This window comes from Lontra canadensis, unplaced genomic scaffold (genome assembly GCF_010015895.1).
Source record: "Lontra canadensis isolate GAN:19392208 unplaced genomic scaffold, GSC_riverotter_1.0 scaffold153, whole genome shotgun sequence".
In the NCBI taxonomy this organism is placed as follows: domain Eukaryota; kingdom Metazoa; phylum Chordata; class Mammalia; order Carnivora; family Mustelidae; genus Lontra; species Lontra canadensis.
In genome coordinates, this window is record NW_022631147.1 from 2,274,416 (window position 1) to 2,300,940 (window position 26,525).

The window sequence follows — 26,525 nt, forward strand, 5'->3', positions numbered from 1 at the left end:
AGGAAGTAGTTTCTTCTCTCTTTGAAAATCAAAATGTTTAAGTTATTGTTTGCATAAGGCTCTTTGATTTTTTTTGCCATGAATATTTCCTCTGACTTCTTCTGCAAATATAACTACCACAGATTGTCATTCAGCATGGTACATGCCTCTTTTTAAAAATTACAAAATTAAGTCACGAATAGGTGAGATTATACCCAGATTCATTAATTGGGGGGGGGCACCTGAGTGGCTCAGTCAGTTAAGTGTCTACCTTTGGCTTAGGTCATGTTTCTGGAGTCCAGGGATCAAGCCCCCACATTGGGCTTCCTGCTCAGTGGGGAATCTGCTTCTCCCTCTCCCTCTGCTCCTCCCCTGCTCATGCTCTCTCTCTCAATTGCTCACTCTCTCAAATAAATAAATAAAAACTTCCAAAAAAAAAAAAAAGTTGAGGGAGAATAATCATCTAACAACTAAACAGCTCTTTATTATATTATACAAGGCACATTTGGGTACTACTCAAAATGAAGTTATAAAATTGCCTGTCAAACTAATCAGGAAAAATTTAGGTTGCCATCAAACTGTCTTAAATGTTCCCTGTAGAAAAAAATCTTCAAAATTTAGAATACAGTTTTTGTTTTGTTTTGTTTTGTTTTGTTTTGTTTTTGACAGAGAGAGAGAGCTATACAAATAGGCAGAGAGGCAGGCAGAAAGTGGGAGGAAGCAGGCTCCCTGCCGAGCAGAGAGCCCAACTCAGGGCTAATCCCAAGACCCTGAGACCATGACCTGAGCCAAAGGCAGAGGCTTAACCCACTGAGCCACCCAGGTGCCCCAAGAATACAGTATTTTTTTTAACAAATCTTAAAGATTATGTAACAGAATGTAAGATTATAGTTGCATATTGAAGTAAGCTGCTTGTAATCTAGACAACTTTTTTTGACCTCTAATTCTTAACTTGAAATATAATTAATTAGGCTGGGCAAACGTTGTGGACCTAGTTTTGAACTGCTGTCCATTCAAACTGTATAGTCTCTTTAATTGCATGAGCAAAGGTAAGACTTGCCTTAGTTTCACAATCTATACCATTGGTTATTAAAACTTTTACATATTGACCAGAATATGCGGTTTGTGGTTTAAAGTAAAGTGATCTTTTCTGTGAGAAACCCGCTTAACATATTTATCATCTTTGGAATTTGACAGCATTTGGTCCAAGTAGATAGTACAATAGCATTAAACTTCAGTAGGGGCTTTCAGACCCTTTTTCTATTATTGCTTTTTTATTTCCTGCTTTCTGTTTAAGATTTGTCAGCTGTTAAACTACCAGTTCTTTCCACTTTTCCCACTCATCCCCTGTGTTTTATATTAATGTATTTTTGTGTTTGGGGCCATTTGTTTAGGCCTCAGACATTCCACAGCTACCTAGAGGACATTATCAACTACCGCTGGGAGCTTGAAGAAGGGAAGCCTAACCCTTTGAGAGAAGCCAGTTTCCAAGACCTGCCCCTTCGTACTCGTGTCGAAATCCTGCACCGCCTCTGTGATTATCGGCTAGATGCAGATGATGTCTTCGATCTTCTCAAGGTGCTTAACTAATAAGCCCTTTTCCTAGAGCAAACAAAAGGCCAGCAATCAGATATAAAATCTGAAGATAATAAGAAAAGCCAGAATTCATTGACAATAAAAATGTATACAATGACCACTGTAGCCAGAGAATTCCAAGCCATACATTTAGATAGATGATTGTGTGTTATCTTGGTTTAATTTCTAGTTTGGTTTTCTTTCTTTACATGACTGAGTTCCAGCTGACAAAGGAACAGTTAGAGGTACCTATTTATTCTCCCAGTCATGGGCCAAAATTGCAACTAAATTAGCCACTGAATTTTATTTCCTAAGGTCTAAAATTGGATTTAGCATAATTGAAATATTTATTGTAAACTATAATGACTTCATCCGACGTGTGAGTGAAGGTCATCCCTGTATATACCTATGTACATACTCAATGCATTACAAAATATGTGTTGGAGAAGGAAGATGTAGATATCTTCCCTCTGATTCTACTGTTGTCTCTTTTAGAAGTCTGTCTCAGAGGGAGGATGTGGACTATTGCTTTTTACTCATAGGGAGGTCAGTGTCTAATCCTGTTCAGTCAGAAATGATGAAATGTGTTGACAACTTCTCAGTTTAGCCCTCTCATGGACACGGTATAAAATCATTGTGCAATTTAAGCACAGTCTTTGCTGAGAATTCAAGTTCTTGAATAGCAGTGGGAAGGCCAAAATATGTCAGACCCTGCAGTAAATTTGGGAGCTGTATTGCTGGATCTCAGCTAGAATAAGAGTTTACTGTAGGTTACGATGGTGCTATAACAGAGATTCGTGTGGGGCAAAGTTTTTACAACATTGGATTCTACTCCGTTGTAATTGTCTTTTCCTTTTGTTGATGCACACATAAGTCCAAACCAAATATATAATATGTTCCTCAAAACTCCTTTTTGTTTCCTGTTTTGTTTTGTTGGTGAAATGTGGGCAATGATGGGGATGGGAAGTATTTGAAATATTTCCATATCCTGCTCTTCAAGGAAGGTACCATCTTCCCATTTTCTCTGTGTTTCATGTGCCCTGATTGAACGCTGCCTAAGATGCTTAGGCATTTTAAAATATGAGGTACATATGACTATAAATTTTGAATCCTCATTTTGGTTTTCTCCTGTTTTGTTTTGTTTCCTATTTCCCCAAACCTCTTTTCCCTATTCTTCTACCCAGGGTTTGGATGCAGACAGTCTCCGTGTGGAACCATTGGGTGAAGACAATTCAGGGGCACTCTATTGGTATTTCTATGGAACACGAATGTATAAGGAGGACCCAGTGCAAGGAAAATCCAATGGAGAACTCTCGTTGAGCAGGTACAATCTTTGAGGTCAGGGTTGTGATAGCTACTCTACAAAAATATATCAGAATTTTGCAGCACAGATTTTTTTTTCTTATGAAGGAATTAGATATAACAGCCTGCCTGTCAAGAGTTGGCAAGGAGTTATTTCATACAAAAATAAAAAATAATTCATAACGCAGCCTCTGCTATCAGAGTGGTGAAAGATCTTGTTGTTTGGAAATTAGGTGCTTGATTTGAGGTACCTGAGGAGTCCTTTTTGCCCTTAGCACGGACCACTGTCTACACTAAGTCACCAGCTGTGTAGTCACTCACGGCAGCAGTTGTCCTTTTGTAATCCGTTCTTGAGGACTCCTTTTTTTCTACTAGAATTAATGATCTGCTGCATCAGTGTAGGACTAGAAGGCCCTTAAAGAATGCCTGAAATGTGAGCCTTCCTAACTGAGGAGACCTTGTTTCCACAGTGTCCCAGGATGATGATGCTGTCTTACTTTATTTTGGCTTCATTCATTATTCATTAACTATTAGGGAAGTGTGTTAGTTTATACTCAGATTTTAATATTGTAAAATGTTGGTTTTTCTTATGCTAATAAGAGAAGACAGGAAGTCATTCTACTCTTTCCCTATAACCAGTGCATTTAATCCTTTATAATGAACTCATGACCAGAAAAACTCTAGTTGTTAATTTAAAAAACATATGTAATGCATAAATTCTATTACAAAACATTTTCATTTAATATACTATTTCTTAGGGAAAGTGAAGGACAAAAAAATGTCTCTGCTGTTCCTGGGAAAACAGGAAAAAGAAGAGGAAGACCCCCAAAACGGAAGAAACTACAGGAGGAAATTTTAGTGAAGTAAGACATTCATGTTGGTCTGTGCCACTCATAAACCTGCATGCTTACAAGGCACCTTAATTTCACTTGTTCTTTCATCCCTGATTTTCCCTTGTGCCATGGGAAGGATATGGGACTTAGATGATAGAGACCGGGGTCTGAATCCTCATGAAATTACTAAATGTGCACTCAGGAAGCCCTATCTGCATGACCTACTCTCTCTAAGCCTATTCTTTTATGGGACAATAGGGATACTACTAATAATAAGGATTAGATTGAACAGGATAATGAATGTGTCAGTGTAACAGACTGAAAACTGTGATGACCCACAGAAAGTGCTCAATATATATTAACTTTCAAAATTGGTTGTATCACACATTTTTTTCATTGGAGTACAGAGCAAGTTAATTCTGATTAACGCTCACTAATAATCAGCATTTTAATAGGATTATATATCACATATAAGTTTAAGAGTTAATTCTTTCCCTATGAGCAGAATTTAGTAGCACATTTGCTTTATTGTATTTAGAATTTAGAATAAAATTTCCTATGGTAAAGAATAGGTAATATCTTAAACATTTTATACTCTTTATTTTATATTTAACTTTAGCAAGGAAGAAGATTCTGTTACATTTGGGAAATTTTATTTTATACATTATGCATGATCTTTTAGGAAATTCCACTACGTGAATCTCAATACAAGAATTTTGAGGGGCGCCTGGGTTGTTAAGCGTCTGCCTTTGTCTCAGGTCATGGTCCCAGGGTCCTGGGATGGAGCCCCGCATTGGGCTTCCTGCTCAGCGGGAAGCCTGCTTCTCCCTCTCCCATTCCCCCTGCTGTGTTCCCTCTCTGACTGTGTGTCTCTGTCAAATAAATAAAATATTTTTGAAAAAAAATTTTTTTTTTGAAGATCTGGCTTATAGTGTATAAATATACCTTCTGGAAATTAGGTCATATTCTTAAAATTTCTAGTAACAGAGCACAAACCGCTTCTTCCCTCTAAATTGTAGAACTACTAAATCTAAATGCTTGAAGTAGGCCAGATTTCTTATTGTTGCTTATTAATTACTAAGAAGTATTGGTTTCTAGGAATTGGATTATAAATACATGAGTCAGGATTTTTTTTTCTTTTAAATCTAAGAATTAGGGGCGCCTGGGTGGCTCAGTGGGTTAAGCCGCTGCCTTCAGCTCAGGTCATGATCTCAGGGTCCTGGGATCGAGTCCCGCATCGGGCTCTCTGCTCAGCAAGAAGCCTGCTTGCTTCCCTCTCTCTCTCTGCCTGACTCTCCGTCTACTTGTGATCTCTGTCTGTCAAATAAGTAAATAAAATCTTTAAAAAAAAAAAAAAATCTAAGAATTAGTGTTCACTTAACTTTCCAGAAATTTGACTACAGAGTATGGCTTTCCTCCTGTCCATTTTGTGAGAAGTGTCCTATAATTATGTTCTGTGCACATGACATCTGTTGCAGGATTTTGTTAGCAATCTCCATTTTCTTACAGATTTAGAAAGCTGTTTTTTTAGACCCATTTCCACTTCCCTATTAAGTACTAACAATTAAGGTACCTTATCGTTGGAATATAAAATCATTTTCAGCATATGTGGACTTGTACTACCCTCTACTGGTGATTTTATTCTGTAGAGCTCTGTATCCAGTACAGTATTTATATATTTTTTAATTAAATAAAACTTAACATTCAGTTCCTCAGCCATACCAACCACATTTCAAGTACTTAGTAGCCACCTGTGGTTCATAGCTGCGATGTTGGACAGCGACAGTGAGGACATTTTCATTCTCACAGAGCATTCTGTGGAACAGTACTGCTATAGATCATTGAAAACAAACAGAAGTCCAGATCACCTACATGATTCAGCGATACAAACAGCAGTGATGCTTAACACTAGTGTGCTGAACACTTTTGTATTTAATAATTTAATCTTCAACATCCCTGTAGGTAGACATTATTTATAGCCCATTTACAGGGAGTTAATTAACTTTCCGAGGTCACATGGTAAGAGGCAGGTCTCAATAGGGGCAGTCTGACATTAGAGTCTGTGTTCTTAGCTGCTACTTTATAGGAGGTTAAATTAAGTATGGCTTAAATTCATTATAGCCTTTATCAGGGAGGAGGACGTTAGAATCCCATAGTTTGGGGGGAAGTAGGGGTATTTAACTGTTAATACTTAACTCCTCTATTTGGTTTCCAAAAAGCTGTTATGAAACCTAATATTTTCCTGTTACATAGGATGTTAGCATTTAACTGGATTCCCTCTCTATACCAACACACCTACCTCCTGATTTTGCTTTACTCAGTAGAGTCATTCCTCCTCCAAACATCATCCCGTTGAAACAAACACCCTCCATGTATTACATTAATTGGGTCTAACTTGGTTGGGGGGGAGAGCACAGAACAATTTTGAACATGTCTTTGTTTTAATTGGTGCCTCCTTTTCTCGTGTTTCAGTGAAAAGCAAGAAGAAAACTCCTTGGCATCTGAACCACAGACAAGAAATGGTAATGACTTTCGTTAGAGTTCAGAAAAGATTAAGTAAACATGACCGATTTATATCATGATGGCAGTTCACTTTCCAGAGTCCTGCAAAGCAGTTAAGATGAATGCAGTATTGTCTTCTTGTTAGCCTTGTTCCGTTCTTTCTTGGTCACACTTCACCTGTGCCCCTCTCTCCATCTCATTGATAACTGGAGATCTTCCCTTGTGCCCTCTGACCTTGGCACAGTGGAATGGGCACCAAATCCTTGGATGAATGAGCAGCTTCTCAAAGAGTTATCTTTCTAATGTAAAGTGCTGTACAAGGGAGTGTATTGGTTTCCTAACCTAGATTTCAGTTCTGTAATCCAAATTGCATAAAACTGGGAGGGAGGTAGTATCACATTACAGTATGTCAGCAGAAATGAGACAAGGAAGACTCCACAGAAGTGCAAATCAAAACCATTTGAAAATTAAGTGTATTTAAGCATTTCCAGGATATTAAAATCTGTAATTACAAAGGTCACAGTAGTTACAGTTGTATTGCTATTAGGCATTCTTAATTTTTAGGTGTAAATGGTGTTAGAAACAGGAAAATCAAAATTATATATTATGAACCTTAAAATCCTTTTTTTGGATTCCTTCATTTTCACCATGACCCAGGGTAGAAATGAAATTGAGAGTAAGTAAGAAAAAATGTCCTAGTGAGATTTATCTAATCAACGCATCCTTTTCATTGCTAGGGTCCCAAGGGCCAGGTCAAGGCACTTGGTGGCTCCTGTGCCAAACAGAAGAAGAATGGAGACAGGTCACTGAGAGTTTTCGGGAAAGGACCTCCCTTCGAGAACGGCAGCTCTATAAGCTCCTCAGTGAGGACTTCCTGCCTGAGATCTGCAACATGATTGCCCAGAAGGTATGCAAACAGTCGATCCCTCTCCTCTGCATTATTTAAGGATGATTCATTAGAGTTTTTGAGTGTATTTCTGCTGTCTCCTGGAAATGGTACAAGCCTTCACTCTCATCTGGAGTGTTAAAATGGGACCTCATCCTACGCACTCTCCTTCACTGTGGATATTCTCCTTACCCATGAAATCTTCTGTCTCCCCCACTCCCTAGCACTTAAAATGGCTTTTCATAGTCTGGAACCAGCCTTCCTTCTCCCACAGCATTCCCCAGGAAATGGTCCGGGACCCCCCAGGTATGTCTCCTATCAGCCTGGCATACTTCTCTGTATATGCAGCCTTTGGGAGTGGGGCGGTGGGGGGGGATGTCCTCTCTCAAACTAAGCAGCAAGCTCTGAAGACTATTTGTCTCTCTAGTCCCAGTGCCAGCTCCACATGTGAGCTCTATGTGCTGCTTTCTCCAGGTGATAGTTTCATAAACCACATGTTCTATATTTTCACCTGTATACACACTTGTGCATGCCTTCTTTGAGCATCTTTCCCTCTCTACTTCCTAACCCATTTGAATACTGCTCTCCACAAGCTATCCTGTTTCTCCCAATTTTAAGATTTTCTTCCTTAACATGTCTTCTCATTACTTACTTCCATTTTGAGTTGTTTAAGCCTTTTTGGATCTTACCATTGAAACCCATGTCTTACCATTTGAAACCCCACAACACCTGATATAATGTCTTTTCTGTAGTGGAGGCTCAATTTTCATTCACTTGCTTATTTCATTTCAATAATTCTAATACTTCTGATGTACATGTTAGTAGAAACAGAAAAATTTGACCACCTGTGAATGAGATCTATAGAAAAAGTATCAATTAATTGCTGCAGTACCTCCAGGGAGAAACAAAATAAGAGCTTTATTGATTTGTTGTGAATCCAGTGATACTTACAACTTTTAAGTAGGTTGATGCTTTGAAAGGACAAATTGTAGAAAGTCACCATGCTCTAATAGTAGGCTCTTATAAATAGTGCTTCAAGAATTACATTTTTTGGATGAGCAAAAAAAAAAATCTGCATTTCCCCATTAGCAGTAATTCCATATACTATAATTATACTTGAGTTTTTGTGATCTGCAACCCACCATGTCAGTTTTTCCAGGAATCAAAGCACATAATCTGATTTTCTTAAAGTAACTATTTTATAGAGACGGTTTTTATAATTAACTTGCATAACATGGTATATGACTTTATTGATACAACTAATATGGTACATTAAATCATCTATAAGACATATGCCCAATCTGCTTAAACCTAAAGATTGATTGATTTATTTTAGAGAGAGACTGTGCCCAAGTGTGGGGAGGAGAGCAAAGGGACAGGGAGAAAAAGTCCCAAGCAGGCTCCCCCCTGAGTATGGAGCCTGATGTAGGGCTCCATCCCAGGACCCTGAGATCATGACCTGAGCTGAAATCAAGTGTTCGACGCTTAGCCAGCTGAGCCACCCATGTGTCCCTACTTTTTTACCGTGGTATTCAACCTAAGGTTTTTTTGAATAGGTAAACTAGGTGGCCGGGGGGGGGGGGGACTTATTAGCATAAACCTGATGGTTTTGATGCAAAAAAAATTCAGGGGTTGATTCTTTGCAAGAGAATAAATTTAAAAATAAGGTACACCTTAAGCATAATTCTGAAGAAAATGAAATTACAAGCCGAATAATAATAATTATAGAAGATTTGGTATTTTGTTTTTGGGTTTTTTTTTAATGTTCTTTATTTATTTGAAAGTGAGAGAGACAGAGAAAGTACACACAAGAGCAGGGGCAGAGGGAGTGGGAGAAGCAGACTCCCCCAATGAGTAGGGAGCCCAACATGGGGCTTGATTCCTGAGACCCTAGGACCATGACCTGAGCCAAAGGCAGTCACTTAACCGCCTGAGCCACTCAGATGCCCTAGATTTGGTATTTTCAAAGGTGTATAGTGCTCTAAATTTGCAGACTTCATTGAAATGAGGTATTGATTACAAAAATAAGATAATCTAAATTGTGCAGTAGAAATCCTAACAGACCAGTAATTAGGAGGAAAGAGTTGTCACAAAAGGATCCCATCAAGAGCTTCAGAATCATTTGGATTTATTCGTAGGTAAATTTTCTAATCCTTTAAGAAGAAAGAACTTCCAAACGTATCCAAAATGAAGACAGAAACAGGTAGCTCCCCTTTCTCATTCAGATACAGATATCTTAGCTTCCTGTTCTCACATAAACAAACATACCTTCTTCATTTGGTAAAGTAAATGTCAAGTCCTTAATGCTAACAAGTAAAAGCCAAAAGAATAATTCATAACCCATCACAGTTAAACCTAAGCTCATACTACTGATAAGGTTGTCTTGGAAGTTTTATCCAATGTAAAGATGCAGCCAAAAAGAGCAAGAGGCAAGATATTAGAATATTTTCTAATACTTCAAATACTCTGATATTTTACCTGGAAGAATTATGATGAATCTGCTTAGAAGTCTAACAGTTAGAAGTCAGTAATAGTGCTGTGTAACTAGATTGCCTGCTTCAGAATCACTTTGCACACTTACATTAAAAGCTCAGATTCTTGCCAGTGTACCACTCCCAAACTGTCAGAATTGTTAGAAGTCTTACCTGTTAATATGTGGTCGCAGAAACTCTTCAGGTGATTCTTCTGCATACTGACATTTAAAGATCACTGAAAATAATCCCATTTACAGTAGTAGCAAAACATTTTCCATTCTGTAAAACTAACTCGAGTTGTGCAGAGCAGATAAGAAAGAAAAAGCAAAACACTGTTAGTACATAGATATTTTTATATGTCCTATAAATATGTTAAGATCTCTCTGTTCCTGCAAGGAAAGAGTAAGTTTAGATGTCAGTACTCACCAGGATAAATTGAGATTTATTGTAACCTTAGCCAAATACCAAGATAATAAAATTTTCCCTCCAAAATTTCAGGTATTACTACAAGTATTATAAGGTAGAAGTGGTAGGAGCAGTTGGAGGACTAGCCCTGTGTATTATTTCTTAAGTCAGTATATTGGAAGCATTCTGACAGAACCTTCATTTCAATAGACCAGCTTATCATAAATGATGTACTTAAGGCAGTACAAACGTATTAGCTCTTCACAGTCTTTGCTGAACTTGGCATAGAACATTGAAGGTACATGTTCATCAGTAGTAAGTTGTAATGTTTTTACAAACTTGTTTGTGTCTGTTTTACTTGTTACAGTAATTACAGAATTGAATATTGTGAAACCAGTAAAATATGAGCATAAATATTTCTTTAAAAAGAGAAAGATTTACTTGTTTAGAGAAAGAGAGTGTGTTGGGGGAGGGGCAGAAGGAGAGGCACAAGCAGACTCTCGCTGAGCAGGGAGCCCTACTGGGGACTTAGTCTCCCAACTCTGAGATCATGACCTGAGCTGAAATCAGGAGTCGGACACTCAACCGACTGAGTCACCCAGGTGCCTTTCTGAATTTCTTTTTATTAGTAAAATGAAAGCTCTAACTTCACAGAAGTTTTTATGGGAATTAAACAAAAGAAACCTTGTCAGTGTACCTGGCACGGTACTTAGTTACCGATGGGTACTTGGTCCTTCGCACTGATTACGGCTGTGGATAATTGATAACCTCAGTAGAAAACTACACCCATATTTCTCACCAAAGTAAATGCAAGTCCAAAGAAAGTCAAAACAGATAAAATAAGTCTTGAGAGGTAGCAATAGTCCCCTAAACGTTGAAATAATGAAAGAATCAGAAAACCTGTTCTGACCATATAAAAGTTAAGCCTTTTCAAACGAGGATGAAGGCTAGTAAAAGTATTTGTTGCTAATGTTATAAGCTGTATTATTTAGATGGCTTACAAATACTAGGTCTTTAACAAATGAATTGACTAAGAGTACAGATAATTCGCACAGGAGTATTTAGTAAAGTTGTAGGGAAACAAATGCACCTTCTATAGCAAGAATACCACTTTGCACATTAGTAACTTTTGTCTGATTTTGCGAAGTTTGGGGTCAAGTTGCTATTGGCATTTGTCACTGCTCATGTGGTAAATTGCCACAATACTTTGGAGAGTTCCATGGTAAATTTTCACATTTGTTTAAAATTGAAGAGCTCTTCCTCTTGGGGTCTTGAAGTTCATAAAGGAGTTGCTTATAGACGTATTTGAGGAAATTACTGTGGTAGCTTTTGTGAAAAAGACTGTGACAGTTGGATTGCTTGCATTTGTATGGAGGCCTAGTCAATCTAACATGAGTGCTTTCTAAAACTTCTCTTTAAATCTACCACAGTTGATTTGCAGTGTTTTTATGTTGTATAAACCACACCATTTTTTGTTGCCTTTTGTTTGTTTGTTTGTTTGTTTGTTCTGTGCTTTGTGCATTTACCTCACTGATTCTTTAAGTCTCAAGACTTTGGAATGAGTGGTGCCAAAACCAAGCCTGGGTATTGCTGATACTGGTACTGAAGGTACAGAATTACTCAACTGCAAAGCCTTTGCTGACCACTGCCATACAGGTCACAGTGGTGAAGCTGTGGGGCTTATTCCACAAAAATTCCAAAACTTACACTGACCTTAAATAATTGCTCTTGGATAATTTGTAAAACTCCTTTCTTGGAAAAATAAAACAAAAACAAAAACAAAAAAATACCCTTTCTTGAAATGTCCTATAGTGATTGCCTCAAGCTCTTAAATTTTCTCAGACAAACTCTCTGATTTCTAGTCACTGAGTCTTTCTCCCCACTTCTGTCTTGCTATTTGGTTCTCAGCCTGGGCAGCTCCTCTCACTTCTCACTACTGCCACTGAACTGCCTTTTAAAGGGAGTTCTACCTCCAGCTGCTCATAATGCCCTCTCTCAGAGCCCATCCCTTCAGCAGAAGGTGGTAAAACATGGCTTTACCTTAATAATTTGAAACAAAACTTTTTTTTTTTTTTAATGTTTAAACAGTTAAGGGAGTTTCCTGCCAATGTTAAAAGATTGACAGAGGAGACCCTTCGTGTCTATCAGGGGTTTTTTGTTTTATTTTTTTTAAGAGAATAAACTGGCTTGTTACTTGTGGAGTGGAATAGTCATTTTTACTGACTGTCCAAAGGATGCCTTTGGCTCTCATCTTCGGTAAAGCCATCACCTGTGTGCCTTAAAGGCCACTCTTCTGGCAGCAGCAGCAGCAGCAGTAGCAGTAGCTGAGAACACCCTAATCTGTCTTTTCCTTTCTTTTCCTCACTTCTAACTGTAGGGAAAGCGTCCACAGCGCACAAAGGCAGAGTTGCAACCTAGGTGGATGTCTCACCACCTGTCCGTCAAATCCATCAAGAGAGAGGTGAGTGTGTGTGAGTGTAGAGAGGAGTTTTCATTGTTCAAAAGGATGCTCCATTTTATTTCAGGTATTCCTTTTTTTCCTACTTTTTAATTTAACTCTGCCTCAATTTTTAAATCCCAGACCTTTATGGAGCATTCTTATATGTAAGATGCATTTTTAGAAAGGGAAAGGATTAAAAAGTATGACATGAGGTTTTGCTCTTTTGGATCTTACAGTTAATCTCCTGGGACAATAAGCATATCCATGTTAAATCTAGTATAAATGAGAAGGATAAATACTATAATAGATGTATATGTAGTAGACCTTCATGAGTGCAAAGATGGAAGATACTAGTGGTTTGCAAAGAAAGGGGAGTTGGTACAAGCAGAGCTATATTTCTCCCGAACCTTGTAGGATGGCTTAGATTTTGGTGGTGGAAGAGTAATATACAAGAGTAATATAAACAAAGCACAGAGCCAGGTTAATATATCATATGGTCAAAGAACAGTATATATTTGGATTTGTGTCTGGTATGTAAGATATGTTTTAATATATAGTGGAATAAGATGCTGAAATAATCCGATTTTGGAGTTCCCTGACTATCAAGCTTATCTTCAATAAACAGGCAGTAGGGGGTGAGTTTATGTCATTAGATCTTTGTTTTAGGAAGGTACCTCTCTGGTTATACGATGATAAATGATTTTTAAGGAAAAAGTGGAAAGTAAGAAATCAGTTAGTGAGCAGTATACTTGCAGCAGGAAAGTGCAGTAGAGTCCCTGCTGTTGGAAATGTGGGTCTAAAATGGAAGAGAGGATGGGGCAGGGATGTGGCAGAAGAGGTCATTAGAGAATGGTTGGTGTGAGGGTCAGGTTGCAAGAGGATGAGTAGTGAATAAAAGTTCTCATAGATTATCCTGTTGTGGTTTTGAGAAATATGACAATGAAAGAAAGCAAATCATGAAAAAGTAAAGAGGAAGCAGGATCGAGGAGAGCTTGTGGCAGTTTCTTTTTTTATAGTTGGAGATGTAACATAGACCTGAGCAATGTCCGTGAATGAGAAAGGGATTGCATGTGGCTGAGTCTTGTAAGATGATGTGCCTAAGAGGCAGGGCCTTGCTAGGGAGTGGAGTTGCTTCCATTTCTCCGAAGTTAAAGACACAAACTTTTGATGGGACTGGGAAATATTAGGTGTTCACGTGGGATGTTCCTCTGTCCTCTTAAGGTAAATAGGGCATCAGGTGGGAGTAGAGATCTAATGAAGACACGATATTTGGGTCAACAACTAATGTATTATAAAATGGGTTTTCTAGCATTTTCATTTTATATTTTCATTTTGGGTGTTTTCATTTTGTAACTAGTTTAGAGTAGTTAAATGACTTTAGCAACACACTTGGAGGAAGGGGCAGAATTGATACTTAGATTTACTAAGATTGAAAAATCGGCAAGATTGTAATGGAGTGAGGCCTATGGAACTGGATTGCAGGTGGTGCCATATTGGATGCTGGAAGTCAGGTAGGAGAGGGAACTGAAGGAAGGAGCCAGAAAGAAGCGAGAGGTGGTGACAGTGGAAGTGCCTCTCTAGCGATCTCTCCAGATCCGTCTTCCCATTCTGTGAAGATTCTAGAAGGCACCTCGTGCTCAGGGCCCTCAGTCTTTGAAGACCTCCATTTCCTGACTCCTCCTTTGCCAGAGGTTTTATTTATTGCTGCTTATCTCCCTCTCAAGTCCAGACTCCGTGCTGGCCAGTTCTCATATTCTCTATACTTTTCAACCTTTTAATCCTTTTAGCCTCAAGTTTCATTGACTATTACATAGTTTAGTGATCTTAGGAAGTATGGTGCCTTCTTAGTGCCTTGGAGTGATGTTTTCATGACTCTAAAATTGAAGTGACAGCATGACTCTTTATTACAGGGATCTTATTGTTCAGTGTATTCTACCTTGAGCCTGAAGAAAAGAAAAAATTAGTTTATAGGTTTTTATTTACTTAAATACATTTGCATTTATCCTTTATTTCTCTTTTTCAGCCAATAGGTGTGTTCTTACCAGTAGATAAATTTGCCCAACACTTAATTACCTTTGGATTGACAATTCTGTAATGACTAACTTCAGTCTCCCCAGTCTCTTGTTTCCTATAACAGTTATTGGTAATTGGTATCCAGCCATAGTTCTCAAATGGTTTTCTAGTTCCTTTTGTTTGGTTGTATCCTCTCTACTTTTCTTCAGTACCTTGACAGTTAACACCTCCTTTAAAGTTCTCCTTCCTATTTTCTGTTCATTCCCCTGGACTGAGTCGTTAATGCCCTAGTGTCCATTTCAACTGCATAGTAATCTGAATACAGACCAAAAGGTTCTTCGTGGCTGTAAGCAGAGCTTAGCCGCAGACACCAGAATTTCTCCTTTTCGTTATTCTTAGCAGCGTTTCTTTTTTTTTTCTGTTGTCTTTATTTTTAGATAGAACTAACCATGGTATTGCAGAGATCGTGAGTATCTACTCCAATACCCAGTTATCCCAGAGAAAATTTAGATACAGCACGAGCTTTGTGCATTTGTTTAAGCAGCAGAAAATCTTCAGGCCATTAAAGCCTTATAGACAGGGTACCTGACCTATATTGGTCACCCAAGTGTCCAACCTTTTTGCCTCAAAAAGTCTTTTAATTGTGACTCCTGGGGAAAATACGAGGGAGGAAAAGTAGTCTTTTTGAACCTCGGGATTAGGGCTGCATTGGCTATTTTTGTCAGGAGACTCTGGACATTACTGCTGCTAGGGAGCTATTTGTAGTTGTATAGTCTCAAGTGTGCTACTAACATTGGCAGGGGTGCCAGGGTGTCTGGTGACCTGCCCTGGGTGAGGAGGGAGCATGGAAGGGGAGTCCTGGGCACCGCTTCAACCAGATTCTATTTATAATACTTCAGAGGATTTCTAAAGTAGTGTTTCTAATTAGCTTCTCATTAAAAACCCTCCTTGATTCTAGCAGGTCTCTTTCTTAATCTATAAAAGATTTAGATATCACCCGTTTTACAGCAAGAAAAAAAAATTGCAGTGCCAAACAGTGTAAGAATTTTTTTATCTTCAGTTTTTTGTTTTGTTTTTGTTCATTTGGTTGTACTTGTTCTTTAAACTATTGAAGTTTAACACACCACCAAGTGTCTCAGGCAGTGAATCCTGTCTTTCAGTGATATGTTCTTTGACACTGGCTTTACCTAAGGTGTTGTACTGCTGGAAATGAGAATACTAACTTGAAACACTCTCTTGATGCAGTACGTGGACTTTTTTTTTTTTTTCCCAGATGTATCTGATGCAATTTAGAGAATTCACATCAGATAAAATCAGCTGAAATTATAACACATGATGAAAGAGAACCACACACCAATTTACATTCCCACCAACAGTGCATGAAGTTTTCCTTTTGTCCACATCCTTGCCAACACTTGTTATTTCTTGTCTTTTTAATGATACGCAATCTAACTGGTGTGAAGCAATATCACCTCACTGTGGTTTTGGTTTACATTTCCCTGATGATTAGAAATGTGGAGCACCATTTCATGTACCTGTTGACCATCTGTGTGTCTTTGGGAAAAATGTCTATTCTGGTCCTCTGCCCATTTTTTTTTTAAATGAGATTGGTTTTTTGCTATTGATTAGTTTTTTTAAGATGCTATAAATTTAAGTTAGTCAATTACTGTATCTTAATGTTAATATTAATGTATTGGGGGGAGAAAAAAGCAACTAAATAGATATTATATGACTCCATTTATGTGAAGTATCCAGAGCAAGTAAGTCCACACAGAGAGGAGATTGGTGTTTGCCAGGAGCTAGAGGAGTGGGGAGTAAGGACTGGCTGGTTAATGGGTTCAGCAATTTCTTTTGGGGTGCTAAAAATGTTTTGCAACCTAGTGTAGGTGGTGGTTACACAACACTGTGAATGTACTAAGTGCCACTGAGTTACACACTTCAAAGTTGTTAATTTTATTTGAATCTCATGTGAAGTTTTAACAAAAAGCTATATAAGAGTAAGTTTTACATATTTTTTAATGATGTAGGGCCTCTGATTTTACAGCAATTTTTACATCTGTAGTTATCTTAAACTTTAAGATTCCTGCTTCATTGTTACTAAAATAAACTATTCGTAATTAATTTTTAGTACTTCATCCTAAAAATCAACAGGTTCTAACCTTTGGGTACTTTAACATTTTTTTATTTTATTTTATTTTATTTTATTTTATTTTATTTTTTCAGTGTTCCAAGATTCGTTGTTTATGTACCACACCCAGTGCTCCATGCAGTTTGTGCCCTCCTTAATACCCACCACCAGGCTCACACATCATATTTTAATTTTAGACTTTTAACAGGGAACATATAGCAGAGGGTGTAAAAAGTTAATAAAAACTAGATCACTTTAGGGGCACCTGGGTGGCTCAGTGGATTAAGTCCTCTGCATTCGGTTCAGGTCGTGATCTCAAGAGTCCTGGGATTGAGCCCCGCATAGGCCTCTCTGCTCAGCAGGGAGCCTGCTTCCTCCCTCTCTCTCTGCCTGCCTCTCTGCCTGCTTGTGATCTCTGATCTCTGTCTGTCAAATAAGTAAATAAAATCTTTAAAAAAAAAAAACTAGATTATTTTTGAATATGCCATATTAGTTTATTTCTCCAGTTTAACTTGGGAAGAAACTGTTCTAAGTTCTGAAGAATTTATGTGCTCTTATAGAAAACTTGGGGGACTATATTAGAATACAGTGGAAGACACAGTAATCTCCAAACTCACAAATCATTACTCCTACATTTTTACCTATTTGCTTCAGGCCCTCTCTCTATGCATTTATTACAAAACTGGCATCTTATTGAATATTATTTTTTCATCTGTGTTTTTCATTTAACATTGTGAGCATTTTCATATTTCATTAAAATTCCTCAGAACTACAACTTCTTTTGGGGCCCCTGGGTGGATCATTTGGTTGAGCATCCAGGTCTTGGTTTTGGCTCAGGTCGCCATCTCTTTGTGGTCAGGCTCCGTGCTCAGTGGGGGTCTGAGATTCTGTCTCCCTCTCCATCTGCGCCTCCTACTTGCTTGCACACTCACACTCCCCCCCGCCCCGTATTTCTAAAATAAATAAATCTTTTAAGAAAATAATGACTTCTATTGGTTTTATAATGATGACTATATAATTTTACCTATTATTAAACATTTAGTGTATTTGTAAATTTTCACCATTTTAAATAATTTGACTCGAACCTACTTAGAGAAGTATCTTTGCCTTTCTATTTCATTTTTACAATAAAATCATAAAAGTGTAATTACTCTGTTTAGGGTTATATATATATTATACACACGCTCTCGCTCTCACTCTTTCTCTCTCTGTCCTCCAAGGGACCTGTGCTGCAACCAATTGATAGCATTCATTTTACCACATCTTTACAAATGTATTACTTCATATCTTTATCTAGTTTGTAAGTGAAAAGGGTATTTTACTTTTGTTTTTGATCATGAACAGTGGGTTTTGTTTTTGTTTTAATATTTTTTTATTTTTTTATAAACATACAATGTATTATTAGCCCCAGGGGTACAGGTCTGTGAATCGCCAGGTTTACACACTTCACAGCACTCACCATAGCACATACCTTCCCCAATGTCCATAATCCTACCACCCTCTCCCTACCCTCCCAACTCCCCCCACCCCACAACCCTCAGTTTGTTTTATGAGATTAAGAGTCTGTTATGGTTTGTCTCCCTCCCAATCCCATCTGTTTCGTTAACAGTGGTTTTTATCTTCTGTGAATTTTGTATTCACTTTAGTCTTTTGTGGGTGGCTATTGTTAACTGATTTGTGTTGGTTTTGGTTTTTGTTGTTTTGTTTTTTGGTTTTGTTTTGGTTTTTGGTTTTGTTTGTTTGTTTTGAGAGAGTGAGCATGTGTAAATGGGGGGGTGGGAACAGAAGGTAAGGGAGAATCATATGCAGGCTTCACGCCCAGCAGGGAACCCAACACAGGAGCACAACCCTGAGATCAAGACCTAAGCTGACACTTAACTGACTGAGCCACCCAGGCACCCCTATTGTTAATTGATTTGTAAGATATCTTTACATATTAAGAATAATAAATTGTCCAGGCGCCTGAGTGGTTCAGTAGGTTAAGCCTCTGCCTTGGGCTCTGGTCATGGTCTCAGGGTCCTGGGATGGAGCCCTGCATCAGGCTCTCTGCTCAGCAGGGAGCCTGCTTCCCCCTGTGCCTCTCTGACTGCCTCTCTACCTACTTGTGATCTCTCTCTCTGTGTCAAATAAATAAATAAAATCTTAAAAAAAATAAAAAAGAATAATAAATTGTCATATTTGTTGCAATAATAATTATATAGATATTCTTAAGATTTATTTAATTATCTTTTTTTTTTCCTTTCCCCCCTTCCATTGACTTCAAACGTGAAACACCTCCCATGTTTATTTACAGATGACTCTGGTGACTTAATACTTCCATTTATAAGTTATTAGCTTGAATTTCTTTAGTCCTTATTAAAATGTTGACTATTTAATATCCCCTTGTACTGATTGAAAGAAGAATATTCCACATGTTCTTACCTGCTGTCCTTTGGAGGGAGGGGCAAAATATACATTATCTTACTATGTATGTGTAAATGACTTATGGCCAGTACACCTGTTTTTTATTCTCTTTTTTGATTGCATCTGACATATATGTAGAAAGCACTCCAATTTTATTCAGATGAAATAATACCTTTGACCAGGCCTACCTTTCTTCTGTCTCCTCCCCGTATCCTGCTGGGAGTCACTATACAACTGAAAGGGGCAAAGGCAGTTTGTTTTGGTTTATTACATAGTTCCATCATAACTTGTGAGCTGAGTAAAGGTGTTGCCAAAAAGTTGGAATAATGAAGGATTTGTGGGTTGGGGTTACTTGTGTGATGGAGAGAAGATACTTGACTAGTATTTAGGAGGCAAATCTAGAGATACATTCTTTAGAAGAATTTTCCTTAATGTCAGTAGCCTCCCCATTTCAGAAACAGTATCTAGCATATCTAAACTGCCTGCCCTGCTTGTAGGATAAAGATCTTAGGGAACTTTCTTTAGTTTTACAGTGTTAGGTGTGTGATAATGGTTTTTGTCTTTTGGTTTATTTGGGTGTTTTGGGTTTGTGTTTTTTATTTGTTTGTTTTTCATTTTCATCTCATTTCTTACTCATTCAGGTTTTTACCTTGTAGTAACAAACTTTTAAACTCAGGCTCATAGAATTTGAAAGGTCAGGTGGCTTTCATATCAGCACAAAAGTCAAGGGAAGAAATGAAAATAAGTAATTTCAGCCCTAGCTTCACAATTCTGGTTTACAGAATGGCTCAGAACCAGTTATATTGGAAAGTATGCAGAGTAAAATAATAGGTTATGATAGTAATGCCCTATTGTCCTTTATCTTTGGTTAGATTTCTTAGGCAGTCACTTTCCCAGTGACCAACTGAAATCTTTATGTTAATGTCATTTGTGTGGAAAAACAAGGGAGAATGCTAGCCAGTCTTGAGTAATTTTACAAATTTCTATGCAGTAGCCTTTTTCTTTTCTGTATCTTAAGGCAAAACAGTGGCCCCTCCCACCAAACTCCCAGTTTTATTCATTGTTTTATTTGTAAAGTATAAATGTTAAGGTTTCAAAGTCTTGCACATTGAAATTGTGACCCTGGGTTCTTGTATCATTTTTAAAGTTTATTGAGATGAGAGTACTTTTTAAGATGTCACTTTTATTAAATATTAAATCTATAATAGTGGTGTCTCAAATTCCTCAGTTTCTCTTCTCTGGTCCAGCATATTCATAGGATTACCTCCCAAAGACTACAAATTATGTAAATCATAGGGACCAAAACTTCTTATTTCAAATTGCCATTGTTTTAATGTTAGTTATATATTCCCATACGTTTATTCTATAGATGATAAAATCGACTTGAGGTTATGATATAAACTCCCTACCTATCCAATACTATTTGTTGAATAGATTGAATTCAGTAAAAATTGGATCTTAGAGCAAAAAACTGATCTTACATTCTTGTGTATTGACTCTATACACTTCATTGGCTCTTTACAGGAGACCCCTGTGCTTAGCAGAATAGAAAAACAGAAGCGCAAAGAGGAGGAAGAAGAACGTCAAATTCTTCTCGCAGTGCAGAAGAAGGAGCAGGAGCAGATGTTAAAGGAAGAGAGAAAACGAGAGCTGGAGGAAAAGGTCAAGGCCGTAGAAGGTATGTGGGCTCTCTGAGCAGTACATGTGGTATGAGAATAGCCCTCCTCTGGCCAAAGCCAAATCAAGCTAGATTCTCTCGGACATCTAAGCTGCTACTGGCAATTTCTATTTAAATAACTTGTTAATTGCACTCTTTCTTGTGTATTCTGCTGGATCCAATCTCGTTGTATATGCAGTCCTTCTACAGCACCTGTATTTGTTATTCTTGGTGTTCCTGTCAGTCTTAGTACTTATTGCCCTCATCTGTGTACATCCTGCATGTGAAATGGAAAAAAAATATTGAGGTATTAATGACATGTTTCATAGAAATAATTTTTTTTTTTTTTTTAATTTGACAGATCACAAGTAGGCAGAGAGAGAGAGGAGGAGGAGGCAGGCTCTCTGCTGAGCAGAGAGCCCGATGCGGGACTCGATCCCAGGACCCTGAGATCATGACCTGAGCCGAAGGCAGAGGCTTTAACCACTGAGCCACCCAGGCGCCCCCATAGAAATAATTTTAACCACAATTGAAATGTGCTAAAGAAAAATCTTTAAAAAATTTTTAAGTATGGCACTATACATATCAGGAGTACTACCATTAATTTTATTAGGGCAAATCATTTTTCTCAGACTTGGGTCTAGGTTTTGGTCTTGGTGTAATGAGATTTTTCTTTCCTTTGCAGTTAGTACAAAAGATAATAACTGTCCCTAGATGTATCAGATAGCAGTTGTGTTTATAAGCTAAACCTGATAAATAAATCATACGGTAACAGATCATCTGCTTAGTTGAATACAGACCAGTATTTATTTCTTTAAGTAAATTTACTGAAGTTTTAAATTTTTTAATAAAACCACATAACCTGAATTTGACTTTTTAATGCAGTGTCTCAGTGCAAAATTTAAATAAATTTTGGCTGTAAAACTTAAAGGATTCTGCCTTATTAAGTGCTTTTTTGCCTCCCATTTCTAAGTGATGCCTTCTGTTTCTTCATAGGGTAACCCATTCCTACTGTGATCACTTCTTCATTATAAAACCCTTAGTGCATTTAATCTACAAATTTAGCCTGTGTGACAATATGTAGTATATCCTACTTATAAAGTGTTTCATGGCTTTCATTTCCAATGCTAAATTTAAATCCTCAGGACAGTAACTGTGGCTTTAATTTTTGTAGTTTTTAAGGGGATTCTATATTCTCAGTCTGGTTTTTATTTGCTGCACTGTTCTCATTTGACTTTTATACTGACAGATTCAAAATTTATTTTTATGGTTTAGTTTCTCTACCTTGAAGATTAATAATACCTGTGTTAATTGTTCTTTAAGTCAACAAATATTTTTTGAGAACCCATTCTGTGCCAGGCTTTGTTCTAGGAATATAGATATTAAACAAAAGAAACTAATCCTTTCGTGGGTCTTAAATTCCAGTGGTGGGAAGACAGAAGAAACAAATACTGTAGAATCACAGCTGGTGGTGAAAGATGTGAAGAAAAATAGGTTTAGAGATAAAGAGTGACGTGATATGGGTGGCATTTAGATAAGCTTGTCAAGAAAGCCCTTTCTGAATATGTGACATTTCATAATGAAGTGAATGAAGATGCCATATGAACATCTGATGGGGGAATGGAGAGGAAATAGCAGGTGCACAGACCCTGAGGAAGGAATATGCAGGGGGAGGCCAGTATGGACCAAAGTAAGGGGAAAACGGGCAGGAAATGAGTTCATAGAGGTAACCAGGGGTCAGATCACTTAGGGCTATGCAGACCTTGTTAGAAAGGTTAAATAAAAACAGGTATTCCCTAGCACACAGCAAGCTCAGAAATGATAGTTATCATGGGGAAAACGTAGAGAGAGTTTTTACAGACTGTAAAATAGTTACAGCAATAAATTTTTCCTGAATTCTTGGAAGGTAAGTAAAAAAGGCAGAAGCAATAATGGATTTTTTTTTTCCCCTAGGATTTGTATTTAGTGGGTGGGAGGAGCAGAGGGAGAGGAAGATAGAAATTTGAGCATACTCTGCACTGAGAATGTATTAAGTACAAAAGGCACAAGCTACAAAGGGAGGGAGATTGATATGTTGAGTACATGAATTGTTTAAAACTTACGTATAACATAAACACCGTAATCAAAATGGAAAGACAAGTCAACGTAGAAGATAATTTTAACACATAACCAACAAAGACATTCTCCAGATTCTTTAAAGCACTTCTCTAAATCCATTAGAAATGGAATAATCCAAAGGAAAAGGGCAAAGTATATAAGCAAGAAATTCACACAAGAGGATGCTAAATGGTCAGTAAACATGGAAATATGTTTAGTATCACTCCAGTCAGGAAAATGCAAATGAAAGCATCAAAATTCTTTATCAGTACTTCCCAATTTGGCAGAATTGCTAGTTTTATCATACCAAGCGAGTGTAACTCACACCACTAGTGAAAGAATAGCTGTACCCCTTTGGAAAGCACTGTGGGCAGTTCCACTGCTGGGTGTGCATCCCAGAGAACTCACACATGTGCACAAGAAGGCATGTCAAAAGACTTGTACTGTAATACTATTTACAAGATGCAAAATATTGCAACCAACTAGACAGAACTACTGTACTAAAGTTACTAAAGCAAAAATGTTAAAATCTGCCAGTTTGTTAGGTTCATGGATATTCATTAATTTAGTTACACTTTTCTTTAATCCTGAAATCATTTTTTTAAAAAACAGTATTGTAAGTCATTGATAGCATTTGACTAATTAAAGTAGAAATAGATTTAAGTTTATAAGTGAATAATGTAAAAATAACACAAGTCAAACAGAACTAGACAGAGAATAGTTAGCAGGGTCATGTCATGCTCCTAGCAGGGGACATATGTGGAGCCTGTTCCTCAGGGAAGAAAATAGAAGAGGTGTCCTGGCTTCTCCCTTCCATTTTTATGTCTTTCTGTCTGACAGTGCTCTTTATCTCCCTGCCTCTTTTCTTTACTCCTGACCTTCCGGTTCCCTGCTGGCACTGAGTGTCCCATCAGGCTAGTAGTGGAATGCCAAGTGTGTTTCTCATGGCTATGGCTGTGAGCCAGAAAAAAATCATCCCTGTCTTCCAGCTCCTTGCCAATTCCAGCTGGCATCTTTCCCTTGTTCCCAGCCAAATTTATGATTACCCCTTGCTTGGTAAGGGCCAGCTGCCAGTGGTGGGGTGGATTGAAGAGCAAAGACAATTGGTGTGCAAGGATGCCTTTGTAAATACTAAACCTTGCGAGCTTAGATATGCATATAAAATCCCATGTATGTTAGGATTGAGAGTCTGGTCCTTAAAAAAGCAGATGTTTTTCTGAGAGAAAGATTGGAAAGGCCTCAGGTATTCAGAGAAGGATATCTTCATTCAGTCTTGTATTTTTTTTCCTTTTTCTTCTAATTCTATTTTTCTTCAGACTTGCTCTTTCCTCCCTCTCCATCCCAGACCACCCTCATCCCTTCCCAGCACTTGAGCTCAGTATGCATAAAGGAAATGGGTTCCACAAGTGTGTGTGTGTGTGTGTGTGTGTGTGTGTGTATATATATATTTTTTTTAAGATTTAATTTATTTATTTAACAGAGAGACAGTGAGAAAGTGAACATAAGCAGGGGGAGTGAGAGAGGGAAACACAGGCTTCCCGCTGAGCAGGGAGCATGACGTGGGGCTCGATCCCAGGACCCTGGGATCATGACCTGAACTGAAGGCAGACTTTTAATGACTGAGCCACCCAGGCTCCCCACAAATTTATATTTTTTCATAATGTATTCCATCTATAGAAGCATCCTTAATACCAAGAGGATGGCAAAAGAAACAAAAATAATCTTATGATACAGGTGATCTTTCTTTCTTTCTTCTCTAAAATGGTTAACAAACATGTTATCATCTAAAGAGTGCTTAACCTCACTTGTACCTTAATGCCCTGTGTTCATTGTAGATCGAGCAAAGAGGAGAAAGCTCAGGGAAGAAAGGGCATGGCTGCTGGCCCAAGGGAAGGAGCTCCCCCCAGAACTTTCCCATCTGGACCCTAGTTCCCCCATGAGAGAAGAAAAAAAGACTAAAGACCTGTGAGTATTTAATGATACTAACAGTAGTAACTAGGAACATTGGTGAAGCACTATGGCATTGTGCTAAGCACTTCTCTCATTTAATTCTTAAAACAACCCTGTGTGGCAGGTAATATTCAGTGTTCATGAGCTTCTTGCTCTTCTCTATGCCTTTATTATTATTCTCTATGCCTATTTTATTATTCTTAAAAATATAGATATATTATTTTTCTTTAGATTACAAAAATATTCATTAGGGTAAAATAAAACCCTGGAAATAATGTGCTCCTAAATAAACAACATTATAGAATCATAAATTAAGTTGTGGATCATCTAAGTCAGTTCCATCATTTTACAGATGATGAAAATGCTTCTCCCCTTAGGCTTGCTAACCTTCATCTTCATAATTATTTTCTAGAGATTATCAGTGTTACAGATTAATGTTAAAGACAGTTTATTGAAACTGTTCCAAACCTTGGTATAATCAACTCTGTGTCTGTGACTGAATTAAGAGAGCTAAGGAGAAGGTGGTCAAAGTTATTCTTTCTTATTTTGTGATTCACAGCTTTGAGTTGGATGATGATTTCACTGCCATGTATAAAGGTCAGTTCTCATTCTCAACTATTATTATCTCTGATAGAAGTACTCCTGTGTGAGTGCGTTAATTAAGTTCTCTTCTTTGGCTTTCAGTTCTAGATGTGGTAAAGGCTCACAAGGATTCCTGGCCCTTTTTAGAACCTGTGGATGAATCATATGCCCCAAACTATTACCAGATTATTAAGGTAGAGGCTACCATGGTGTTTGTTTCTTTCTTGATTTTTGTTGCTGGTTTTGATTTTTGTTTAAAGTTCACCTGTTGTTCCTTGAGAATCAGGGTTGCTTGGTATATGCTGGGCTCCTGAGCATCTCATAGTGGTGTGCTACCCTTGCCTCATAAGGACTAGGAGGTGTTTTTTCCTCCAAAATGTTGTAATTTAATGTGTCTTATTTTAGGTCCCCATGGATATCTCAAGCATGGAAAAGAAACTGAACGGAGGTTTATACTGTACCAAGGAGGAATTTGTAAATGACATGAAGACTATGTTCAGGAATTGTCGAAAATATAATGGGGAAAGTAGTGGTAAGTGGGGAAAGAGTTTGCTATGGATACACTTACTATCCATTTCAACCAAGAACAGAATACCTCCTTTTTTAGAAATACACAAAAACAGAAGTGCATCTCTTTTAGAAATATTTTGACCTTTCACTGAGACTGTAAACAAAATGTACATTTAAAGCCATGGGATTGGCCACTCTGACTACTTACACAACATGTGCCAAAACCACGTCTATCCTGTGTGACAAAGGAATGTATCTAGTGGCTAACTGGGCTCAGGTTATTTTTCATTATTGTAGAGACCAGGCTGGATTTAGATTGTACTGCGCTTCCTTAAACAGAGACTGCTAACTACTGACCAGACTGACCCTAGATTTTTTTTTTTTTTTTAAGATTTTTTTATTTATTTACTTGACAGAGATCACAAGCAGGCAGAGAGGCAGGCAGAGAGAGGGAGAGGAGGAAGCAGGCTCCCCACCAAGCAGAGAGCCCGATGCGGGGCTCGATCCCAGGACCCTGGGATCTGACCTGAGCTGAAGGCAGAGGCTTTAACGCACTGAGCCACCCAGGCGCCCCCTGACCCTAGATTCTTAAATCATCTTGAGAAGTCCACAGAGTAGATCTTCAGTTACAAAGAATGTATGGCTCCAAGTATAGAAACGTGTACTCTTATACAGTAGCTCAAATGCTTTAGCTTAAAAACCTGACTCTGGATTTTGGGTCAGGGTTAGAGTTATCATCGAAGGGGTCACCAGGGTTCCTGGGTGGCTCAGTGGATTAAGCAAGCCTCT

At 37.9% G+C, this 26,525-nt stretch overlaps 1 protein-coding gene across 5 annotated transcripts in view; it reads left to right on the forward strand.

The window, feature by feature from the left end:
- The window catches only part of LOC116859277 (cat eye syndrome critical region protein 2), a 172,249-nt gene that overhangs the window by 130,421 nt on the left and 15,303 nt on the right, over positions 1-26,525 (forward strand). For 3 of the 5 annotated variants that reach the window (XM_032844394.1, XM_032844397.1, XM_032844393.1), the window contains exons 3-13: positions 1,374-1,557; positions 2,739-2,878; positions 3,615-3,719; positions 6,162-6,211; positions 6,929-7,098; positions 12,334-12,417; positions 20,465-20,618; positions 24,530-24,659; positions 25,204-25,241; positions 25,329-25,420; positions 25,632-25,758. In XM_032844394.1, the coding sequence (XP_032700285.1) occupies positions 1,374-1,557; positions 2,739-2,878; positions 3,615-3,719; positions 6,162-6,211; positions 6,929-7,098; positions 12,334-12,417; positions 20,465-20,618; positions 24,530-24,659; positions 25,204-25,241; positions 25,329-25,420; positions 25,632-25,758 (1,274 nt within the window). Of the gene's footprint in view, positions 1-1,373; positions 1,558-2,584; positions 2,640-2,738; positions 2,879-3,614; positions 3,720-6,161; positions 6,212-6,928; positions 7,099-12,333; positions 12,418-20,464; positions 20,619-24,529; positions 24,660-25,203; positions 25,242-25,328; positions 25,421-25,631; positions 25,759-26,525 lie in introns of those variants that run through there. The other 2 variants (XM_032844398.1, XM_032844395.1) reach the window with 2 other exon arrangements.